The sequence below is a fragment of the Seriola dumerili genome, unplaced genomic scaffold (genome assembly GCF_002260705.1).
Source record: "Seriola dumerili isolate Sdu_G_001 unplaced genomic scaffold, Sdu_1.0 BDQW01000169.1, whole genome shotgun sequence".
Taxonomy (NCBI): domain Eukaryota; kingdom Metazoa; phylum Chordata; class Actinopteri; order Carangiformes; family Carangidae; genus Seriola; species Seriola dumerili.
In genome coordinates this window covers 3,366,706-3,390,391 of record NW_019174424.1, presented here as the reverse complement: position 1 = coordinate 3,390,391, position 23,686 = coordinate 3,366,706, and the positions used below count along the sequence as shown (strand labels likewise).

Below are 23,686 nucleotides of genomic sequence, written 5' to 3'. Positions count from 1 at the left end.
CCTCCAGATTTTTTTTTTTTTTTTTCATTTTCAAACTTGTTGTTTTCAGATCCAACCAAGTCTTGTGTGACATCACTTGAGGCAATGTATCAGACTTTGCACATTTCCCTCTGGAGCCACAAAAGACTTTACGCAACTTTTTTTTCAGATACGCAGTAGCCCTTCCCAACACCTATAGACAGACTCTGATGTGTAAAATCTGTGCGGTACTCTGTGGTTTTGTTGTATCCTGTGTTTAAGTCTTATTGGGTTTTTTTTTTGTTTTGTTTGACTTTCAGAAATCTCAGTAGTTTATGTTGATGAGTGTAGTCAAACTTAATCTACTGTGTTAACAGAGATGATGCGGAGTGCACAGATCCAGTCACTCACTGAAAGGATGTATTTTACTGCTCAATCTCCCTCGTTTCTTTTAGTTGACGGACTTGCTCCTCCACCAATCTTTATTATCGCAATACAAACTCTACATGCAAGTTTACTTTGACTTGTTTCTCCACCCATCATGATAAATTTACTTATTTTTAAAAGCTTTTTAAAGTTCCAAAGTTGACACTATTACATAAAGCATAAGTGCAACATTAGATCCTTTATACCCATGAGAGACAAACTCGCATGAGCTGCCACTGTGTGTGTGTGTGTGTTTAACTAAAGTATCCAACCATTCTATAGCTGTGTGTGTGTGGGTTGGAAGAGTTTGTGGGTGGATGAGCGGTTGATTTATTTACTTATGTAACATCTCTTATAACAGAGTGTCTGTAGCTCTGACGTACATTTAGGCCTATCTAACCAAAGCAGAGACCTTCATCAGCTATCTCTGTCCGCTGCATTTGCTACTAATGGAGACGAAAGTACAAAACTCATAAAGTTTAGTGCTTAGTCGGCTCTTCTCTCATATTGACTTATTATTTAATTGCAGTGTGGCACAGAGCTGTGTGACATGAATAATTTCATTATCATCCTCAAGGCTCCCGTTCTCTCCTGCATGGTTTCTTGTTAAACGGTTCAGTTTTGGTACAAGTGAAATAAACCTCCCCAAATTCATGAAGATCCTTCTTGAGTCATACTGTAGAATCTGTTAATTAGAAGAGTAAATGGCTCTTTTTTTTCCATATTAATATTTCAATTTTTTATTTTACATCTTGCAACACAGTCTACACAAGGAACCAAATCACCACGATCACACTCTCACGAACAAATTTGATATAGTTTATGAATACATACATGTAAAGTTACCCTTTTTATGCAACTGCACAAATGGCATAAATAGTATGTTTGTTTGAGAAGTTGTGAGACCAGGCTTTGTTGAGTAGGAAAACATGAAGGTCCTTGGTGTTTGTCTTCCCATGGAGGATCCACAGAGACACAGATAGACGGGGAGTAATCGTTATTTTTAGGAAAGACAGTTTTGATCCCTTTTAGTTGGTGGGAAAGAAAGGCAATTTGCTTCGTACGGGGATTTGATCCGGTTCCCACTTCAAAGCTGCAGCGAGATGCTCTGTTTTCTTCCCCCTCTTGTTTATTGTAGTCTCATCTCATTTAAACCTCAGCATGTTCTCAGGATTACAGAGCTGCACTGGAGCCTTGTTAGGCTTAAAATACAGCATTTCATTTATAAAAATCTCACTGTAAAGTGCGTTAAATTCACAGACAAAGACGGACAAGAATGTAATCATATTAATTCCATGTAGCTTGTTAGAATATATTTTTCATTGATTTTCATTTACAGATAATTACTGCCAAGCACTAATAGGAAACAGAGCTGATTCTATACAGGTTTATGGGAAATCTACATAGGCTAAATCAGGTTAACTGGATATGATTTCATCTTGATCACTCTTTAGTGAAGCATACATTAAAGCGCTGCTTATTGTTCAATTAATGTGTGTTTCTTATCATAATAATATGTGTACTTCTCTGGCTCATTCATGCAAGAAAATGAAAATAGATGAAGCAGTGTTGTGTTTTTATTTAAGTGAGTTTACAGAAACTTTGTTGCATAAGGTGTTGTTAGAACATGTTACTGAAATGAATAGTTTCAAAGCGATTTCACATCAGTCCCTCTGAAGCCAGAAAAGGCTTCATATACATCCTTGCAGCAGTGCAGCCTGGGAGCTGTGAGCAGACTTTGATGTGTAAAATCAGTGGAGTTCTTCTTTAAGGTCAATTCACATAGCAATACAACCTTTCTCATTTTATTAGATACCCTTTCTACCCTTTCAGGTTTTTCCCTTATACCAGGTATGGCTTAAGAAAATCAGAGAATACAGTGCAGTTGCATGATGCAGCATGTCCAGATCATCTGTTGCCATGGTAATACAGGTCCTAACTGATGGGCAGGTGACTGGGATTGACCGGAGAGCAGGGCTTGTCTTTGTGTGCGATTGTGTGGCTCATGAAGTCCTGAGCTTGCAAGACTGAGAGCGCTGGTTTTTTCTTCTTTGCTTCAATCAGGAGGTCATAAGCAGAAGGTAATAGGCATCGGCCAGGTGTAAATGACTCCTGCTGCTCAGACATGTTGTTTTTTTCTGCTTTCTGAGTGAAAAGGACCTCTGATGTGGTCTTCACCCTCTAGCTTGCTGTTTAATGTGTATTTGAAATACAGTTTTGCAACACGCATCTCACACAAATCTCATGACATTTTCTATTCTACTTTCTCCGTCTCTATTTGCACTTAAACTAACACATCTAATCACCTTGTGCCACGTGTAGGTCTTCATGCTCGAAGGGATACAGTTTCTCGCCATTTCTATGGAAACTCTAGTCTCTTTTATAAAATAAATCAGAAGTATCTCTGCAGGACTTTCTGAAGGGAAATCAGCATTTACCTGTTAAAAGCAACAAGCTTGTCCTTTATATCACGGCCTGGCTCTGCAGGGCACAGATTCATTTTTCAGATAAAACTCAAACAGAATGAGACAAACTGCACAGTTACTCCCTTTTTCTTAGACTTAGTTGCTTAATTTAATCTTGTCTTTAATTGGACACATTAGCCATTAAACTCATCAAAATATGAGAAGCAGTCTAAGTTAAAAGTGAAGTAAACATTTATATCTATAAAAACCAATCAAAACATCAAAACTATTCCACAGTTGTCAAATAAAGAAATAATAAAGACATACAGAGCACATATTCAAGTCTTGTGTTGCCACCAGACAGTAGTTAGACACAGTAATTTTACATTCATTACTTTTCCCATTAGTCTGAGACCAAGATGGAAGCTGTAATGCCCTTATTTGCTGGGTCTAGGACAATTATTAAGAAGCATGGTGCTATTCAGTATTTTTTCTTCTGACCAAAACGATGCATTAGTCATTCTCTCAATACTTTCCAACTCCCCCACCCTGTCTGTGACCCATGCCCACTGATTCATACTGAAGAAATACTGGGAAGAAATCCTTTATATTGTAAATTGTTAAAAATTTCATTTTTTTTAAAAGCGAATAAGTTTTTGAAAACATCGAGGTATTGTAGTTCTTAGCAAACATTACTCACACTGGCGTGAATATTGCTTTTGTTGTGGACTATTTTCAGCTGTGGATTAATACACATTTGGTACTCTAATGAGTATTTACAGCATCAGGATGTGTGAGTGAGACTAACACAAAAATAAGGAAAATATGTAGAATAATTGATTATATGTATATTATATATAGTAATTGTTAATGAAGATGTCACCCAGTGTGGCTCATTTATATGTCCTTGATAGTTTTTGGACATGAATGAAGCTCTATGGCTCAGAGAAATAAGCTATGTCAGGCTTTGGATACACAAGCAGTACTTGGTGGGATCTGCTGGTTTTGGACTTTTGATGGCATTTTTTTGGCAGAAACAAAATCGCGCCACACTTGTCCTTTTTAAGGAATATATGTGCTGTAGGCCCTATGTGTGTGCTATACTTTACTATAGACAGCTGTGTCACGTCTACACCTTCCACAGGTGGGCAAACAACACAGTACTCTCCATGGTGGGAGCTGTCCTTGGTTCTGAACACGTCCTCCAGACTGGGGTTCCACAAAATGTGTGTGTAGTGTATGAGGCTACCAAGTCTACCTATCTGTAACCAAACTCTTATAATATTTGACATGACATCCAGTCTGTCTCAGTCTGCTGCAATTACACACTGATGTCCCAGTATCAGTTTCCCATACTGTAATTGTTCCCATCCATCATACTTTAAATTTGCTTCATTTTTCTGTCCTCTGGCATGCTCTTTTGCATTTGGCATATTCTCACTAGAAATAATGTGTGTTGTATTGTTTATTCTTTTAAATGTTGTAGCCCGAGGGCAAACCATTTTTCTCGCTTTCAACTAAACCCCACGGTTAGACATACCTGCAGGGAAGTGGGTGAATTTATCTCTAGCTACAAACATGATGAGTCCCCCGAATGTTACTCACTAAAAAACAATACTGTCAGCTTGAGGAAGGATTCTGCCTCCATCACTGCAATCAAAATGTCTTAAAGCTCAAAAAACTAATTCCATGAGAGTCAAAAAGAGAACCATTATCAGGGAGAGAAAGAAGGAAAGAAGGGGAAGAAGTCATTTCAGGGAGAAGGAGGAAAGCAAAGATGCTCAGAGGGAAGCCAATTAACAGTATTACTCCAACAACCTTCCTCTCCCTTCCAACATGGTGAAAAAACAACCTTTCCTCATCTTTTCCTCCTCACAATCTACCTCACCTCATGACACCAGAGAGAAGTAATCCTTCAGTCTCCATGGATGACGTAAATGCAGTGGTGGGGAGAAGGGCAGCACTTCTCACCTCTGCTGAGAGACACGGGAGCTGCACCCAGCTGTCAGTTATGTCTACTGCGCCCCGAGTGACAGACCTCTTATGCAACCACCTCCCTGCACCATAAAACAACGTTGCTCGTTAGACTTAGTGCCTGTGAGGATGAAACATCAAACTTTTTAGTCTCAAGGCATGACAGTGTCAGTCTGTTGGTTGGTCGATCCACCACTGTGATCCAGACTCAAATATCTCAACAACTGCTGGATGGATTGCAATGAAATTATTTTACAGACATCCATGCTCCCCAGAGGATGAATCCAAGTGACTCTGATGGTGCCTTGACCTTTCGTCTAGTGCCTCCAGTACACCAAAGTTTTCACTTATCTTGTAAAACATCTCAGCATTTACATGATGTTTTGAGCACAAAATTTGGAACAGACATTCAGGTTCCCAGAGGGTGTATCCTGAGGACTTTGTTGATCCCCCTGATTTTTCCTCTACCGTCACCATGAGGTTGACATTTGTGTTTTTTTTTGGTTTTTTTTAGTCGAACGTTGTGACACCCTTTGAGATGCATGACAAGCCTTGACCTCAGGGACAGTTCCTCCCCTGCTTCTGCCTGATTTGTGACTTAAGTAACTTAACTCATATTAACATGTGATGTGCAGCACAATGTTTAAAATTTCCCAATGAGGTAATCACAAACAATTAGTCTCCTGAGGATATAGAGATATCATTATTATTATTGTATGTTACGTTCTGGGAATGAAGTCAGTTCCCACGGTCCAACTTGCAGCACAGAGGAGATGAATCATCACAGCACTGTCTCCCTTCTCCAATGATTTACTTAGTGTACTCTGTCTAAGAGTGGTCCATAAAATGCCCCTGACAGGTTTAAGAGACATGGATCACACCTGGCATACTAATTCATATCACCCTGTTTGTAGTGTGTATTTTACACAAGACCTTTATCTTAATGATTAACCTTTGCGGTGCTACCTCAGGGAAGGCGTTGTTGTGAGATACAGCTACAATGGATGGACTTGCGTTTATCACTGAGTAATAGGTGACAGGAGAGAACCTGAAAACCTGCAACTGTGCTTCGGATATCAGTTTCAGGCTGGGTTGAGGTGTGTTATTTTTCACAATGCTTGGATTGCCATTGAATTTAGCACAGACATTTAAGGTCCTCAGAGGAGGAATCCTAGTAACTTTGGTGATCCCTGGCTTTTCCAAAATGGTGTTTGAACAAGTACTTTCAAATTAATAAAATCCATATAAGCATGCTAATTAGCCAATATTAGCATGCCAACATGCTAAACTCAGACAGTGAATATGGTAAACATTATACTGCACCTCTTGAAGCCAAACTGCGCCTCAGAGATGGTGTTTTGTTTTTTTCTAAATATAATTTCGGTAAGATTTAGTACAAAATAATCTGAAATGTCCATAGAAAATCAGGCCTTTTTATTCTTATCCTTCTCATTTGTCTAGACTTGCTCTGTAAGACCCTTCTTCACCAGGAAGGTCACCCTTCATGTTTCCATTTACACCAATGACACTCTGACCCATGTGTGTCACAAGTCGGGCCAGAGGTTTCACACCTCGTTGATGAAGTTGGGCTATGAGTAAAATCAAGTTTGAATTTTAAAGCACAGAAGAAGCGAGTTTCACACAGAGGAGACAGTCCCATTGATTCCGATTTCACTTCCCTCTGATGTTATTTTTGGGCGTACTTAGTATGTATGTGGGGGTGGGGGCTATGAATCAGGCAACAGCAAAAATTTCACTCAACCTTTCAGGCGTCTGATTTTAAGATAACTTGAAGGGGGGATGCATGTCGGCACTCAGCTCCTGCATTGGAGAATTTTGCAGCTATCAGTTTGAAAGATGGATTAAAAATAAATGTACAGATGTTGGACCTTCACCCTCTGTCACCCTGGGGTAACACAACATGGGAAATATGCTCACTCTCATCCTAATTAACCAGGTTCAAAGCCAAATGATGCTGATCAGAGGATTTGCTTTTACAACCAAGAAGGGATCTGCTCTGACTTCACTTATTTAGTGTTTTGTATAGTAATGAGAAACAAATCTCCATTTCTTTTTCTACATTATATCAGTTACAGAAACATGATAATTGCGTATGTGTCTAATAACTGTCGCTAGGTTAAACTGCCCAATCAATCAGATGTGAATCTTTTATTCTAAAAACCCACAGTCGGAGACCATTACATGCTTACAACAATAACACATCTGCTGCATGTCTTTGAAAATATAATGAGGAGAGGAAGGGGTTCAGAATATCCCTGCATATTTCAGGCTATGATGATGAACCCAGTCACGTTAAAGGAAAGTAACAGGCTTTTTCTATGTATCTCATTTACTTGGATCCTTTGCCACAGTGGAGACAGGCAATAGACTCCCTTGTCTAATGATATTGGAGTCTCTGTGAATTTTGCATTTGGTCCATGAAACAGTGGCTCTGCAGTTATAAGACTCTAGTAATTCAACCTAAAGTATTTATAGCCCAACCGATATAAAAGCAGGGCTGCTATTAATGCCAGATTTTAGCTCATCACAGCTAGATAATAGGACTGCAACTACTGATTATTTTCATAATCAGTTAATTGCTTGGTCTATAAAATGAAAAACCTCCATCACATTCTCTCAGAGTCCTGTGTTGTTGTTGTTTATCGTTAAAAGTTATAGTTATATAGTTAAAGACAGCAGTCATAAAATTTCCTGCTCTGCACATATTTTGGTCACGACTCTTTCATAACCAAGTTTAAAGGAGCCCAGTAAAAAATTTTTATGTAATGTGTTTTATATCTACTGTATGGATAAAATAGGTCAATATTGATCAATATCAATATTGGTATCAACCTCAAAAATCCAGGGTTGGCAGGGCTTTAATACCCAGTTTACATTTTCTTTTTTACACAATGTCCTTCAGAAAACCTACAAAAGAAGTGATGCATTCAATGTTCCAAAAGCCAACAAACAACCATGTTCGCTGCGATGTCTCCATATTGCTCGGAGATTGTTGATGTCCTTTGTCATACCACTGGAAATTGAAGCCGTAAATATTGACTTCCTTCCTGACCTATGACCCCCATAATGCCGAGCCAATCATCCCACCTAGGACCTGTAATTCATCATGAAGGTTGTATTTTATTGGGTCTGGTCAACCTCCAGTAAACAGTGCTTCACGGTTGCACTGGAAGACTGTGCCCTCATCATATGGTCAATAGCACTGATAACAGCTTAGTAGGTAAATTACCTGAAAACATGTTGGCTAGTCAATTCACGGGTCTCAGCTGAGCCCACAGTGGGACAAGGAAGAGGAAGAGACGTTATTTCTTCTTGTTGAACATGTGAATATACTGTATGTGTGTAAAGACATTAAACATTAAAAGTCTCTTATCAAATTGAATCTCGCCATCACTAGATTATTGATAGGGGATGCCTGTCTATCTTGTTTGTGTTAAATCATGAAGTGACATACCGGTGTGGTTTCCATTCAATTCCATTCAGTGACACATTCAGTGGTAACAAATAGTGGTAAATACACACACACATGCACATACAGTATACAGTATACAATCTCACACTGATAACAATGCTCAACAGATGTGACAACTGTTAATGAACCAGGGGAGATATGGGCCCGCAGCTCTTGTTACAGTATGTGTCTAGCCCCTGCTGGTAACTGAACTGACGTGTTCATGTGTGGAATAGAGCTGCAATGAGTCAATTAATCAATTAGATGATAAAGAGAAGATCTGTAACTATTTTCATTCACTGTGTAGTAATTTTTTCAAGGAAAATGACAAAACAACTGATTGTTCCAGGTTCACAAAATACATAATAGTAAATTGCAGTGGTGGAAAGTACATTTACTCAAGTATGGTACTTGAATAGCTTTGCTTTACTTAAGTATTTTCATTTTATACTAGTTAAAACTCAGATGTACTTTTTAAACACCTACCACATAGTTATTAGTTACTTTGTTGATTACGATTTTACACTAAAACATGACGATTAACGATTAATTCATTGAAAATATTATAAATTGTTAGAGTAAACTATCCAACAGTATAAAATGGTTATAATTGGCTCTGCTCTCACCAGCTACAACATTAGAATGACACTTCCCAGATTAATCCAAGATTATAATATATAGTAATATAACACTGGCAGAGGTGAATTCTGCATATTAAGAACTTTTACTTTTATGATCTCTGCCACTCTTTTCTGATTTACCATAGACCAGATGATTAATCAATTCATCAAGAATGAATTAATAAAAGAAATTGTTAGTTGCAGCCCTGTTGTGGAACTCACCAAATATGACTCAAACACACGCATACACAGACACCCTCATGCAGGCTGAGCCATCATCCTATCCAACATTGACTCATGATCAAGTCCATCCTCAGCGAAGGCACTCTGAAATAAATTAAATGAGGACAAGCGTGATATGAATCATTTTCCGCTTACTTTCATCTTTGACTGGAAAAGATTCAACATGTATGTGTGTGTATGTATGTGTGTGTATGTGTGTATTTGTGTGTGTTAGTGTATACATTATACACCCACAAACACTCACTGTAGATTGCTTTTGACTTCTGTTCCAAGTGCACAAACATCATAGCTGAGACTTTTTAGAACACATTATCATAAATACACTGCATTTTGAAGGGTCTGTGTAATGGTTGAAAATCTTTGTTCAGAGGAACATGAGGTCATCCTCTTCAGACAGCGTGTTTCTGAGAGCGTGACTCATGCAACAAGTGGATATTAGTCATCACGCAATTACCGCCACTCAGTTGGAGACAAAAAGTAGATGCACTTTGGTACGAGTGGATTTACATACTTTTGATTTTATTTTTGCTTTTTCTTATTTTGCTGCCCAGTGGGTGATTTTCCTCTTTTGCAAAAACACAGTAGTGCAGCTTTTTTAAATTCAATTCAATGCAATTCAATTTTGTTTACATATCTCACATGTAAGACGCTTGGGATAAAAAAATGTACCAAATGAGCACATGTAAATGTATAGCAGCAAATCATAAGATACATCATCTCAAAGCTCTTTAGAGAGTAAGGTCACGACCTTACAATATTATAGAAAGAAACCCGACAGTTCCCATCATGACCAAGCACTTGGCAACAATTGAGAGGGAAAACTCCCATTTAACAGTGAAGAAACCCCCAACAGATCTGGACTCAGGGTTGAATTGACATTGTAGATCAGCAGGAGTCAGGCTGATGACAGACGCAACGTGGTCAAACTTGTTGATTTGACAAGTTGAAGGATGCTCCTGGAGTTGTTTTTTGAGTCCCTCCCACCAGTCCCATCCAGTGATCCATCACTTTGTTTCTGTTGCAGAGGGTTTAGGGCTGATATTTTAGGGGCTTAAAGAACTGAATGTCTTAAATTCAGTAAATAATTCATGTTAACTCATGATGTAAACACTGCATGATAACTTCAAAACTAATACAGGAGGCTGCATCAGAACTTCTGACCCTTAACACTGAGCACCCTGACTGAACAGCAGAAAAAAGTGACTCTACTTTATTTAAATTGCAATATACAAGATCAGGAAATCAAGCTAGTGCTTCTTCACCTGCAAGTCGGCCATAGTGACGTCTTTCAGAAACTAATACCAGCTTGAAGCCTAGTAGACCAGAAGTGTGTTCATTGATTGACAGCTGTTCATTGAGTCCAGATCACAGAGGCCTTTGACAGCACCTCGTTACATCCATGTTTTGGAGCATATTTCAATTAAAGATATTAGATTTTTTTTTTTTTTTAAAGTTACATACTGCAGCTTTAAGTATTTGAATTTGCTTTTAAGAAGGATTTGAAAAATTAAAACCCACAGAAATCATGCTATGAGTCTGGAAGTGTCTGTTATGCTCATTCTAGAGAGCAAGTAATGAAAGGAGATGGAAAATGCGACAGCAGGGAGACAGGCAGGTCTGGCATGTGAGATGATGATAACGGACCCACTCACAAAAATCAAGCTGCTGCTCTGTCATTGTGGAAGTCACTGACAGTCCATCTCCTCAATCATAATGGTCTTTATTCATCCGTCTTTCACTTGTTTCCAGCTTCTATATGTTTTTTTTTTTTGTTTTGTTTTTTTTTTATAGTGAGTGGAAGGATGGCTGACTGATTTCTCCATTATCCACTCTCCTGCCTGCCAGCCTGTCTGACCGCCTGCCTTCTCTGAGTGGGTGCAATTAAAGTGCCAGGCGTCATCATGCCAGCAAGTGGCAGTAATGTTTTTTTTCTGCTTGAACAATGAATTGAATTAAGATGAAATAGGAGCTACAATGAGCGAGTTGGACACACAAAAAAAACAGAAACTCAATACATGTGCTATATGAAGATGTGAACTGAGCCATTTTGCTTGTGTCTAATTGTCCTGTTGTGTGTAGTTCTATAATTAGGGGCGTGATGATATACAAGCACCGGCCCTTACTGAATTAAAAGTTGTCAAGCATTCAGCTACGCTTGAATGCCATGTTTGTGTATGTGCGCACATGCACGTGTGAACTTGTGTAGGAGTGTGCAGTGTGCAAGCACTGGGTGGGGGTTAACTTCTGCCTAGGGAGATGTTTGTAATTAATGAAAAGCAGCTTTGCCACCTGCTGCCCTAATGTCACAGGGATCTAGAGTGGCGAGCCCCGAGGAGCATTATGAATATTTAACCATGAGGGAAGTGATTGTTGGAATATGGGGGCATTGCAAGTTGAAGCTGATGAGAAGTAGAGATGGCAAAGAGACATAAAGCAAGGGGAGATGGACATTGTTCTTCAAAAAGATACATGAGAAGGATAACAGGTGGATGGAATGGATATCCGTTTTTATTTTAAAATATTATATTAGAGACTAAGCCTAACCTGAAGGTAGTGGATCTTATGAAGCAGACAATGGGTGGAATTTCTAATTTTCTGCATTGACTTTACTTTTATGTCCAAGTCATTTATTTTAAAATCATCTCACAAACTCATTTCAAACTCTTTTACTGTATTAATGTAATTTACCCATTTTCACGTGCAGTATAATGCAGATTTGTTCTTTTTGTCTAACTGTACCCTCTTGCGCATCCAAGAGACAAACAAAACCGGCACCCACTCAAAAAGCTGTTGTATAGCACTACTAGTGGTCAAGAAATACATTGGGTACCTTTAACAGTCGGTACAGGCGTAACACTCAGTTCTCCAGATGTAATCAACATGCGGGGACATCAGAGTGGATAGGGATGGATTCCCTTGCTGTCTGACCAGATCTGAGCTCACAGATGACGTATAGGCGAACCTTAGTGGCCTGCAGCAGACGGAAAGATGTCCAATGTAATCTTGTGATCTGTTTTTTGTTTTGTTTTAGTTTTTTTCCTTGAATGTGCAGGACTTCATTGCTTCGTGTTAGTTTTGTGATTTGAGAAAGTGGTGCCTCATTTCAGAAAATGTGTCTCAACAGTTCAGAAAATAATAAATCTGAGCAGCATATGTGTTGGCAGATATTCATTGTAGAAGTCTGTGATGACACTGGACCGAAATAAATAAAAGGGCTTCTTGGAGAAAAATGAGAGGGAGGGCAGAGGGGAGATAGACATTTTCAATTTGGCCACGCTTGTAGCGGCTGTGTTAGCATGCACTGCACGTGTGTGTGTGTGCGTGCGTGCGTGTGTGCGTGCTTTCTTGACAGTGTAAAACAAACTGTACAGTGTGTGTGTTTGTATCTTCATGTCTAAATGGCAGAGGAGGAAAGCTGAAGAAAAGAATGTCATAAAAATCGAAGGACAGGCAAGAGATGTTGGAGTTCCGGCCAACAGCTTGCCCCACAGCCTGCTCTGTCCTGTGAATCAGCCACATTATTCACCACCAAACATGGTCACAACAAACACAACCATACACTGTTGTGCTGCCATTTTGATTTGTATCAGGCCAGCATGTGAAAAGATCCTGGGGAAGAGCTTCAGAGAGGTCAAGGCTTAGTCTCACAGTATTCCGCTGAATAATGGATCTGTGATACGGCATCAGAAAATGCTGTGTGTGTGTGGGTGCCTACCATGGGTGTGTGTGTGTGTGTGTGTGTGTGTGTGTGTGTGTGTGTGTGTGTGTGTGTGTACTGCCAAAAGGCATGTTTGGATCCCAGCAAGTGTCTGCGTTGGTGTGAACGTGTTGCTACAGGTTACAGGTAAAAGATCAAATACAAAGCAGTGGCTTTTTCCAAGAAGGAGCTTTAATCTGAAACATGGACTGATGTAAAAAAGTGCACAGAGTTACCCAGGTAAATCAGTAAACCTGCTTCTTAGAGCAGACTCCTGGATGTCAAATATTAAGGCTTTACACTCTGGAGTGCCATTCAGCTAAGTGAGGCACAGAAAAAGTGATGCCACAAAGTACACGGTACAAGGTATTGTGTCTGGATTGTGTTCTTGCATAACGTACATATTAGGCAATGCTTTGCGGTGCCAGATGATGTTGCAGTTTTATTTGATCTTATTTTTTTGGTTTGGTTTGTTCTGTGTTCTTCTGCAGCAGCTCTCCTGCTCTACCAGTGCTGTGGTCTCATAGAAATGAATCATCCAACCTGCATTTTTTTGCAGCGGTGCAGTTGTTGAAGCCCTAAAGCCCAGTGCTCTTTCAATTAGTCTGTATCTAACTTCACCCGAGTCACCCAAGCGAGGGAGCCCATTAACAGGAAGGCTCCTGAAATTACCAGCTGATTACTAGCTGAAATCATGGTAACCACATGAGCTATGGCCACTCTGCTTCATGCACAGGGTCAGCAAGTATAGCCAGTCAATGAATGAATCCCATAGTGTCTATAGGTTGCATTATCTGTGGGTCTGGTGTAATGTGATTTATTGGGCTATCTCTGTCACCAGGAGAATATCCAGCGCATCTTAATTGAAAGTATTTGTAAAAGAGTGTCTTGTGGTTTGGAAATGCTGACAAGGCTGTATCCAGGATGGAGGAGAGGAGACGAGACTAGACGAGAGGAGAGAGGTCTGAAGTTAACAACCATGGAGTATCTGTAATCAGCCTCTTAAATAACATAGGTGGGGGCGTCTGCTGCATATATGCCACATTAGAAAGGTTCCACTTCACACAGTGTCCAACCACGACAACAGTATCTTAAAAATTAAATTAAAACAATAATAGTCACACAGCCATACACGTCATGAATGCAGGCTGTAAGCTACTGGCATTAAACCCATAGCAGTAAGTGCAACTACAACACGTCTACTTGATACTAAGGTGCACCAGTTGCAGGTTACTAAATTTGCATAAGATTGTTTGGACCTGAGATTGAATTGGGTGTAAGATAGACAGAGAGGAAGGGAAGGAGGGGAGAAAGAGGAGTAATTTTTAATTGATATGGAGTGGGCGATCTGTCATCATAATCATCACCCAGCCTCTTTGAAGAGCAGCTGATAAAACATGTGCCACTCTGTAGCGCACAGGGAGGGTGAAGGGGCTGAATGTTTTTTAGTACAGTACGCGAGAGTGCGCGCATACTTCTTTGTCAGCATGACTTAGGAAACTTGACAGCCGGGAGTCGGGTTGACTGCAGAGTAGCGCGCCCTGCCTCTCCGTATACCCCTGCCCTCGTTTATGTCGTTTATTTCCCCCACTGCTTTGATTTCTAACGTGTGCCGAGGCCTTCGGAGCTAAAGGAGAGACATTGAGGAACAACATGATACAGCCTCTTTCTCATTATCAACGCCGCGAGTTCGTGTCATACACATCCTTTTCGTGGCCATCACGCTTCTGTTCTTTGCCTCACGCCTCTGCCATCAATGTTTTATTGACTCACACTTCACGGGCCCCTCTGAAAGCTCCTCATACATTTGTAATTTATGATCCCTGAGAAGTGATGTTTGAGTCACTCTGTACCGACTGTTCCTTCTCACTCATGTACCTTCGAGGGTTGGGGGGGGGGGCAGGCAGGGTATTAAATGGTTAACATCCAGTGTCTGGCTTGTAAGTAGAGCAGTTTGTATTTGAAGATGTTTTCTGTTTGGAGGGTGTTTGCTGCACCTCAGGGATTGAAATTGACCTGAAAGTGGTGCAAGCTTCTCAGCCTCTGCTCTGTAAATTGTAAGCAAATTGCGACTACACAGAGAAGAGCTGTGTCGGCTTGAAAAAGGTTGAAGCTTAAGAAAGTTTTTAAAGTGAAGTGGAGACAGTGTTGTTGGAAGTGTGTGATTGACAGTCTTTAATCTACAGTACCTTGATTCCCCCTGTCTTCCACAGTAGACTCATGTGTATAAGCTGCTGAGTTACATTTTATCCTGCTCAGTCCACGCTCCCCAAGCTTATTAAATCTGAGTTGTTGTGTCCTGTTCCGGCTGATTTCAAGTGTTTCCTCCTTAACAAATCCAACATAATAATCGACGTAATCAAGCCTGGCTAACCACCCAAAATCCTCACCAGGATGCAATCACGAGCCTCTTTTTCTGGGTCACTAAATATTTATGAAGCCTACAGGCACATTGTGGGTTGTTTTTAGTGACAGCAACAACATGGAGGAAGTCTGTTGAGACTCTGATTCCTATCAGAGCACACTACAAACTACAAAGCACATTACAAACTAGCTCGCAGCTCGACTTGCCCGTGAATATGTATGAGATCCCTCCTTTGTGACTCAAGAAGCGGTAAATCAACACGTCAACGAAGGCCGTATCTATTTCTAAGAGCTCTGATGAGAGATTAGCATTTTGTCAGAGTTGAATATCCTCTGGTTCTCCTCGGGGATCGCAGCATTAGAAGGTCAGCGGTGGTTTTCAGGAGCATCTCAGAGGAGACCATGTTAAGGGGAGGTTTTGAGCGTTGCTGTGGCACCAGGTGAAGTAATCCACGCAGTTCTATGGGAAGGCCTGTATGTGGGTCACTGAAGAACATCTTGACCTGCTCTTTTGTGGAGCAGTCACTGGCTCATAGAAAATGGCAACGCATGTGGTGAAAGATGTTTTGATGTCGATGTCCAAGAAGGATATGGAAAGCTGCCGTTCTACACCAGTGAGGGACCCTCAGGGCCTTCTAGGCCTTCAGTGAATGTCAAACATATCAGCATTTTAAATGTTATCTGTAATCTCTTTCATTTAATAATTACTCTCTCCTAATACGAATTTTAGCCTTTTACAGTTACTGTCCTAAAACCATGAAAATATAGTTATCCCATCAGATTTTTCTAATTTGTTGTCTCTAGGTGGAGAAAAGGTTAGCTGACTCTCTCATTGGTTAGAATTGCATAACCAGGACAGAAGGCCTGAAGGCCCCATAGCCACATGTGTTTGTTTAGAAAGTGGCAGGTGAATTAACCAATCACATTTTGATTCATAATGGGTGGAATTCAAGGCTCAAGGGGTTTACCTTTTTTCTGTCCAGGGGTTTGAGCTGGCAGATCAGCTGCTTCAGACAGCAGTCACAGCACAGATGACAAAGTGACAGGATAAAAACAAGGATACCCAAAGGCCCCCCAGCCTGGACTTGAGGTCTTGATCAAGCAAAGACACTAGTCATTTTCTGATTTGTGCTTCTCAGCAGTGAATATTTGCTTCTTTTCTTTGCTATATATGATAAAAAACCCTCTTTGGGTTGACAAAACAGATTGTTAAGACGCCACTTTGGGCTCAGGGAAATATAATGAACATTTTTCATTATTTTCTCACTAAACAAAATGATGAATCAGTTAATCGAGAAAAATGATGCAGATTAATTGACAATGAAAAAAAATCATTAGCTGCTGTTCTAAATCTCTCCACAAAGAGGGGAACCATTAAAAAGTGTAGTGTAGATCAATAAGATGTACTGCTCTCGTGGGAAGATGACTGATGTCGATCAATGACGTGAATGGCTCCCCTGTGCAGGTCGAGATATTTTTAACTTAAACCAAATCCTGTCATCATTTAGACTGAAGTTAATTTGACGACAGGTTGTTGAACCTTTGTGAACTCAGCTCTCAAGACAGAGTCAACCTCTGACCTGGGAAACTGCACGTCCATTTAGCTGAGCTTCACTCTGCTGTGTGGTGGAGCAGATCGAAGCTGAGATCAGAGGAATGTCTCCCTCGAAATGAAGAGATGGCGGGAGGTGAGGAGAGCAGAGTGGGTTAATCCCCTGGAGGGAAGAGGCGAGGCTTCATCAAAAGGGGCCAAAGTGAGGTGGAGACATGCAATATTGATAGAGAGAGGGGAGAAGAGTGTGGCGGGAAGATGAGAGGAAGAGACAGTTCAGATAGGTGTCTGACCACAAACACACACAGAGAGACACACACTTGCACACACACACACACACACACTAACCCTTCCACACACTGAAAACGTTGTTGCTAGTTGGAAAAATGCTTAAATTTCAGCACCGTCTCTTGTTATGTTTTGCTTTCATTTCCAGAATAAAGTCCTGAACATCGATGGAGTCAAGGTGAAGCTCCAGGTAAGAGCTTTAATTTATCATGACAGTCATACAAAAACAGATATCTTCAATAGATATCAAAAGAAAGGTGCCAACCACATAAGAATGAGGCTCTTCCCTCTGTCGCATTGTGGCCGCCTGTCAAATCCTGTTTCCAAGCTCCCCTGTCTTCCAAGTTCTCTGAGAAAAAAAACATTTTCACGGTGGCCCAAAACACACACACACAAGTAAAAGCACAAACATTAACGGAAATGCACTACAAATCCAGAAATGCAACAAATATGAAAACACATGCAAAAAGGGAATACACATGCAAGAACTGCTACACAAGAAGTGCTCCAGGACACTAAGGGGAAACACTTATTATTATATATTGAAAATAAAAGGGAAATGTAATATTTTCCACACTGCCTCTGTTCATTTTTGTTTATATTCATGTTTTATATTTATTTTCATTTAAAATGTGGTGATACATCTGTACATATAAGAACCACAGAGGCAGCGCTGTTGTTAAAGTGTTCAATAAAACATGTATGTATCATGTATTAAGCTTTACCTTCAGACAAACTTTCAGCAAAAAATATTACACTTCAACTCTGAGACTGCATTTCCCTTTTAAAAAGAATGATTAATTATTAATTGAATAACATATTTCAAATAATACAGACAACAGAGCTAGGCGGTAAATTACCAAATGCCTTGCAGAGATAAGACGCCCACACACTGACTACCCAGTCACCTCAGGAACCAAACTGTGAGCCGCTGAGATGACCCCCGGGCTCACACGGCGGGCGAGTCCTCACCACTTCAAAAATGTTGGAGCAAATTTCCAAACAGACATTCTGTTGTTTCTCTTTATGTCTTTGCTTTCTCTTTTGTACATACTATACTTTGTCCCAAGGGGCCACTGGTTTAACAGTGCCTTTTGTTTTTTTTTTACTTTTTTACTAATCGCACATAATTAAGTAAAGCCCTGTCTGTGGCCTTATTTTGTGAGGACAGTCAATGATCTGGAGACAAAAAGCCGCTGAAAGATAATTAGGTTTTATCCATCTCCATGAATACTTTCCATTAGGCTTTGAGTTTTCTTCCCTTCTCCACACCTCATTCACTTTTTTTTTTTTTAAGAACTGGCGCCCATACTGAGAACAACTCAACATTGTTGTGTGTTTCATATTGCTGTCAAACACTGCAAGTAATTATGTGAATCATCCCTAATGATCTTAATTAGGGGTTGACGGAGGCTGGTGGAGTGGGCCTTTGCTCTGTGATGTATTCATTTGGGGTTAATTGGCTTAAAGTCAGTTTGCAGAGCAGCCTGTAGCCTACAAACACAGAGAGAGAGTTCATTTTTCCTCCTGTAATTGCCATTCTTCATTACTGCCACTTGGATCCTGGGGGGACGCTTGCCCCAGGGGGAAATCAGGAGGCAGAGCCAGCATCCGAGCTGACAAGTCTCAGAGAGCAGAGGAAGAGAGAGGAAAGTGGTTAGGCATGCAAAGGGAATGGCAATGCCTGTATCCAAACAGGTGACAGGCTAGAAAAAAAATAAAGGTAATGTTGATCATGCAAAAACTAAGTGACTCAGCTTGTGCAGGTCTGCTTTAGGTCTAGGAGACAATGTGATTGCTATTGGAGCCAAATTGCGATGAGAAACAGTTTTGGCTGCTGGGGAACAAAGATGCACTTAATTAGCCCAATTCCACTGCTGTTGGACAATGAGAGGAATGGTATCGACCACAGCTGATTTTCATTCATGATCCAGACTGAGCTAAAAATGAGAAAGGACAAATACAAAGCAAACTTATCAATTATGGCTTAAGCACCAGTTAATCAGAACTTAATGGCTTTTTTTGTTTTTTTTAACCATGCTATAAATATGCAGAATGAGCTGTGACCTTAAAGCTCTAGTAATCCATATTTGTATGTTAACAATAGATCAAATTACAACGTGTAATGTGAAAGGAGAGAACCCACAGAGAATTATCAACTGTGGTTCACCACAGCTCTACAGACCATTTTAGCAACTTTCGGCTCATTATTTTAGTTTTACAGTCTGCGACTGCACTGTTTTGATTCACTCTCTTCAACCGTGTTTTGCTGTTTTCAGCAAAAAAAAACAAAAAAACAGTACTGATAAACTCACTTCATGCTCCACAGTCAGCACCAAACAGCAGACAGACACAGTTAGCGCCTAGCTGATGAACTCAGTGGAGCTTTTAGCAGCTAAAGAGTCGGAAACTTTCCATCAGGATTCAGTAGAGACTAAAGGAGAGCTGTAAGTAGAGTGAGTGTTGGACTTAAATTCCTCACTGCTCCGAATAAATGCTAGTAAAATGTTTCTGTGTGTTTGCCAGATATGTACATAAACAAGCCTTCATACATTAGCCATAATAACCTGACAGTGATAATATACTGTAGCTTGCTGCGCTGCCCCCAAGTGACCAAATAAATCAATGAATGCAGCTTTAAGCACAGCATAGTTTTCAGGGCTGAATTCAAATAGTCCTGTCTCCCATTTCGTTTTCCATTTTCCAGACTTATCCTATCCTATATCCTTACCTATCACAGGAGTAAATTGAATGGATGGTTTGACAATGAGCTTCAGCAAAGTGACAGAGCAAGCAGAATACTTATTAGAAAGATAGAAACGTCTCTCTTGTCAGTGATTACCTTCCTCTCTCATTCTCTGCAGATCTGGGACACAGCTGGACAGGAGCGGTTCCGCAGTGTCACTCATGCCTACTACCGTGACGCCCATGGTGAGACCCTTGCACATACACACACACACACACACACACACACACACACACTAGAATACACTTTTGTGATAGTTGTAATGCAGATTCAGCCTTTTCTTAGCTGAAAAGTTATTGTTTTTAGTTCACACTTTCACATTCGACATGCTGATGTTGTGTGTGTGTGTGTGTGTGTGTGTGTGTGTGTGTGTGTGTGTGTGTGTGTGTGTGTGTGTGTGTGTGGATTCAGCCAATCCATCATTTACAATGTGCATATTACATCAGTGTTTGAGTAGAGTGTGTACCATGTGTTCTTTTTGTGTGCATAAAGGTACGGTGAAAATCTGTTTTAGGGAAGTTTGTTTTGACCCATTGCTTTGCCGTGAAAATAAAGTTTTATTCCAGTTATAATTCACAGCCGTGTTAGTGTCGAGGTGCAGATGAGATTGTTTTTCTTCCACTGTGCAGTATTATCAAGCGCTGAGGTTTTTACGACTCTTCTCCCGAGATGGAAGGACAACACGTTCGGGATTCAAGGCACCCTTTGATGATCTGTAATCAGTCATCACCGATGGGTTCGTGTTTGCATATGAGCCTGCTTGTGTGTATACCTGCTTTTTATTCATCATGATATCCTTATTAGCCACGCAAGTTCGCAAGTGGTAACACTCCATCGGTTTCTTACAAAGCTGATAATCGAGGCAGAAGTGCTTTTTGGAAATGAATCAAATGCACATAAGATGGTGTGTAAGGGCCCAAAAATCTTGAGCAGTAAAAAAGCATATTGTGATCTGGTAACTCAGCTTTTATCTTTGTTTTTCCACCATCCAGATGAGTTTGTGTGTGAGAAAGCCAAGTATTACACATATACAGCGTCAAGGACGGTGAAGCTATTATACAGGACCAGGTGCACTACAGAGTGTACATGCAGTTTTCTCACGGTAGTATCATGTTCCCATATCACACACACACACACTTCACTGCTTTATATGAATTGCTTTTTGTACCCAACAGAGCAGTACAGCTTTTGTGAAAATGGTGGCTCTGGTTCGTCTTTGGCACTTGATATTCAGACGATGTTGCAGTGTGTATTTGTCATTTTGCCACCCCCCACCCCCAAAATGTATTGAGAATGCATAACTTGAAGTGGTCTTTTAATCTCTGTGCAGTCAGGAATCCCTGTGTGATCAAAGGGAAGTTTTACCATCTGGACTGTGTGTCTGTATAATCCATTTATTTTTTTAACTTAAGCAGTGGAAGTTTTTCTCTGTGTGTGTCAGCGACTACATGCATACATGATTTAGTGAGTGTAAATGATCTGTGTCTGTGTATTATCCTCATTATGCATGTCATGGTTTGGCGATCAGCCTGCATAATTACAGCAGGATTTATTTGTGTCCATCTCCTGGAGGAAAGGGACCCTGGAGGACTTTTAGCAGAGCCAGTTTCAGGCAAGACGCCTAGGGAGCATATCATCCTCTGAAAAACCACACCTCACAACTTTGGAGTGTAGCCTTACACACTTATACCTACCTCTGTGTCAGGATTTTCAATCACTTTTCCATTATTACCGCAAAGCCTGTCAGAGGATGAGTCCAGCCAGTTGCACTATCTATACCACAGAGCACAGTGCTACATCAAGGAGGTCCACGCATCCTAATTATCAGAGATGTGACCTTTTTAAAATGTTGATCACCTCCTCACTTTTCTGTCATAAGAGCTGGAGTGAGAAATGAATTAGAAATTAGAAATAGCCTCTGGGTCTCTGGCATTACTGGAGACAAATATTTAACATGGGACAGAACATGCAACTTTTTTTTACAGCCCGTGTAAGAAGTTTGACAGTTTCATATATACAGTTCCATGCCTAATTGCAGTATCACAGTAACAGCTGAGTCATCACTTGAACACCCATGTAGATACCAAGCCTATAAATGTTGCTGACTGTGATTCACTGCGACTTAGTCTAACCTGAACAAACCCCTGTTGAAGCAACAGACAGTCAGTGAGCTTTTGAAGTCTCTCAAGCCCTGTACTAGAGCTACGGTGGTTTGTTCAGCTTTCAGTATTTTGTTCAAACGGAAGCACAGTACATTTTGATCTGCCTGCATACCGTGTTCACCCTGGACTGTCGGTCTCTGTGAGCCTTCCAAAACCTCTAAAAACAAACAAAAAGCCTATTTTTTTTTTCCTTCCTTGTTTCTCAGCAGTGAGCTTATCATGTCACTGCTTATCAAACAGCCGTTGCAGGTTTCAGAGTAAGCCTCGTGGCTTTCTTCCCTGCTTAAAGCTGCACTGTACATCTTTTTACATCAGCTGACCCTGGGCAAAGCCATGGAATGAATTGTGTATGAATCTTTAAATGCTTTGTGTGGCAGAGGGTTAAAAAAATAATTGTCAGCGGTAATGCTGCTTATTTTAATGTAGAATTTAATGATGATACACCCAAGCTGTATGCAGGAAGATTAAAGGTGCTATAAGTAACATTTTTATGTCCTGTAGCACATTCATTCTTAATGATCATAATCTAATTACAATGATGTGATAAGGTCATTGATCGATTCTAATTACCCAAAGTTGTCCTGTGGAGTTTTCTTATAAACAAACATGAATTATGTTTACATTCAATGTTTCTCACCAAAATGCATCGTGCACTGCTTGAGGTCTAAGAGACATGTTATGTGCTGTTTTTTCCAGTTTTTTTTAGATATTTAAAATCCTGCATTGTTTACATCAGTTTTAAGTCTTTCCCTCCACTGCCTTTCATGCCACATTGGTGAGTTCATTGGTGCGTTTACTGCCATCAACTGTCGATCAGCGAAACAGCGTGAAACCAATGACAGGATGTGAATGTTGATGCCCAAATCCACATACAAAAAAAAAAACAGGGACCCACCCTAAAAACATTGCTCCAAAACACTACTAATTGTCCAAACTCCACAGGGTCCCTTTAAAGAGTAATTTAATACCAAGATGAATAGGTCTGTTTTTTTTTATGCACTTTTAATTTGTGCCTAAGCTAAGCAAACTTAAGTGGAAAAACCTGAAATAGTTCAATGGCACACAACTTATGAATTAACTGAACCAACTACTTAACTCAATGCTCCCAACTGCTAATGTTACATAATGGTTGTAGACACAGATAAGCAACAAATAGCATTTTATTTTGCCAAATATCTGGAAATTCATTTTCAATTTGTGCTAAATTTAGATGGAAACTATGCTAGTGACTCCTGGATGAGAGCTAAACCAGTGTCCAGCAACATTTTACAGCTATGGTTAGCAACACCAGTGTACAGTGCTGTGATTTTGGCAAGAAAATAATTGCCAAGTCTGACAATGCCTCAAGCTGTTGATAATAAATGATGATAATTTGAGGCCACTATGTTTAATTCTACAAGGCACAATTCAAATTATGCTTAGGGTCGCAAAAGGACTTGGACCAGCCGTGGGTCAGTGTAACAGTTTTATGGTTTACCACTGTTATATTTATATGCAACAAGATTGATGTTTCAGCCGCTGACAGTGAGATTATGGTGCAGTAAAGGATTTGCAGGCCGCTCAGTTTAGAGAAGCCTGACAGCCCAACTTTCATGACCTTAAACCCATTTACACACAACTTGCAAGCGCTCACTCATCCACAAGGCCGAGGTGGAGAATGATAAATGGAGCTAATTGCCGTCGCCATAACTTTTTTGGGGCCAAAGCAGAGCTGCAGGCAGAGAGAGTCCAGAGCTAAAGTGCCAGTGCATCCACAGAGAGGATGAATGTGGGAGGGCG

General features: G+C 40.3%; 1 protein-coding gene across 1 annotated transcript in view; it reads left to right on the top strand.

Moving 5' to 3' along the window:
- The window catches only part of LOC111227073 (ras-related protein Rab-26-like), a 51,948-nt gene that overhangs the window by 3,426 nt on the left and 24,836 nt on the right, over window positions 1-23,686 (top strand). The window contains exons 3-4 of the mRNA XM_022752459.1: window positions 17,148-17,189; window positions 19,864-19,930. Of these exons, the coding sequence (XP_022608180.1) occupies window positions 17,148-17,189; window positions 19,864-19,930 (109 nt within the window). The remainder of the gene's footprint in view (window positions 1-17,147; window positions 17,190-19,863; window positions 19,931-23,686) is intronic.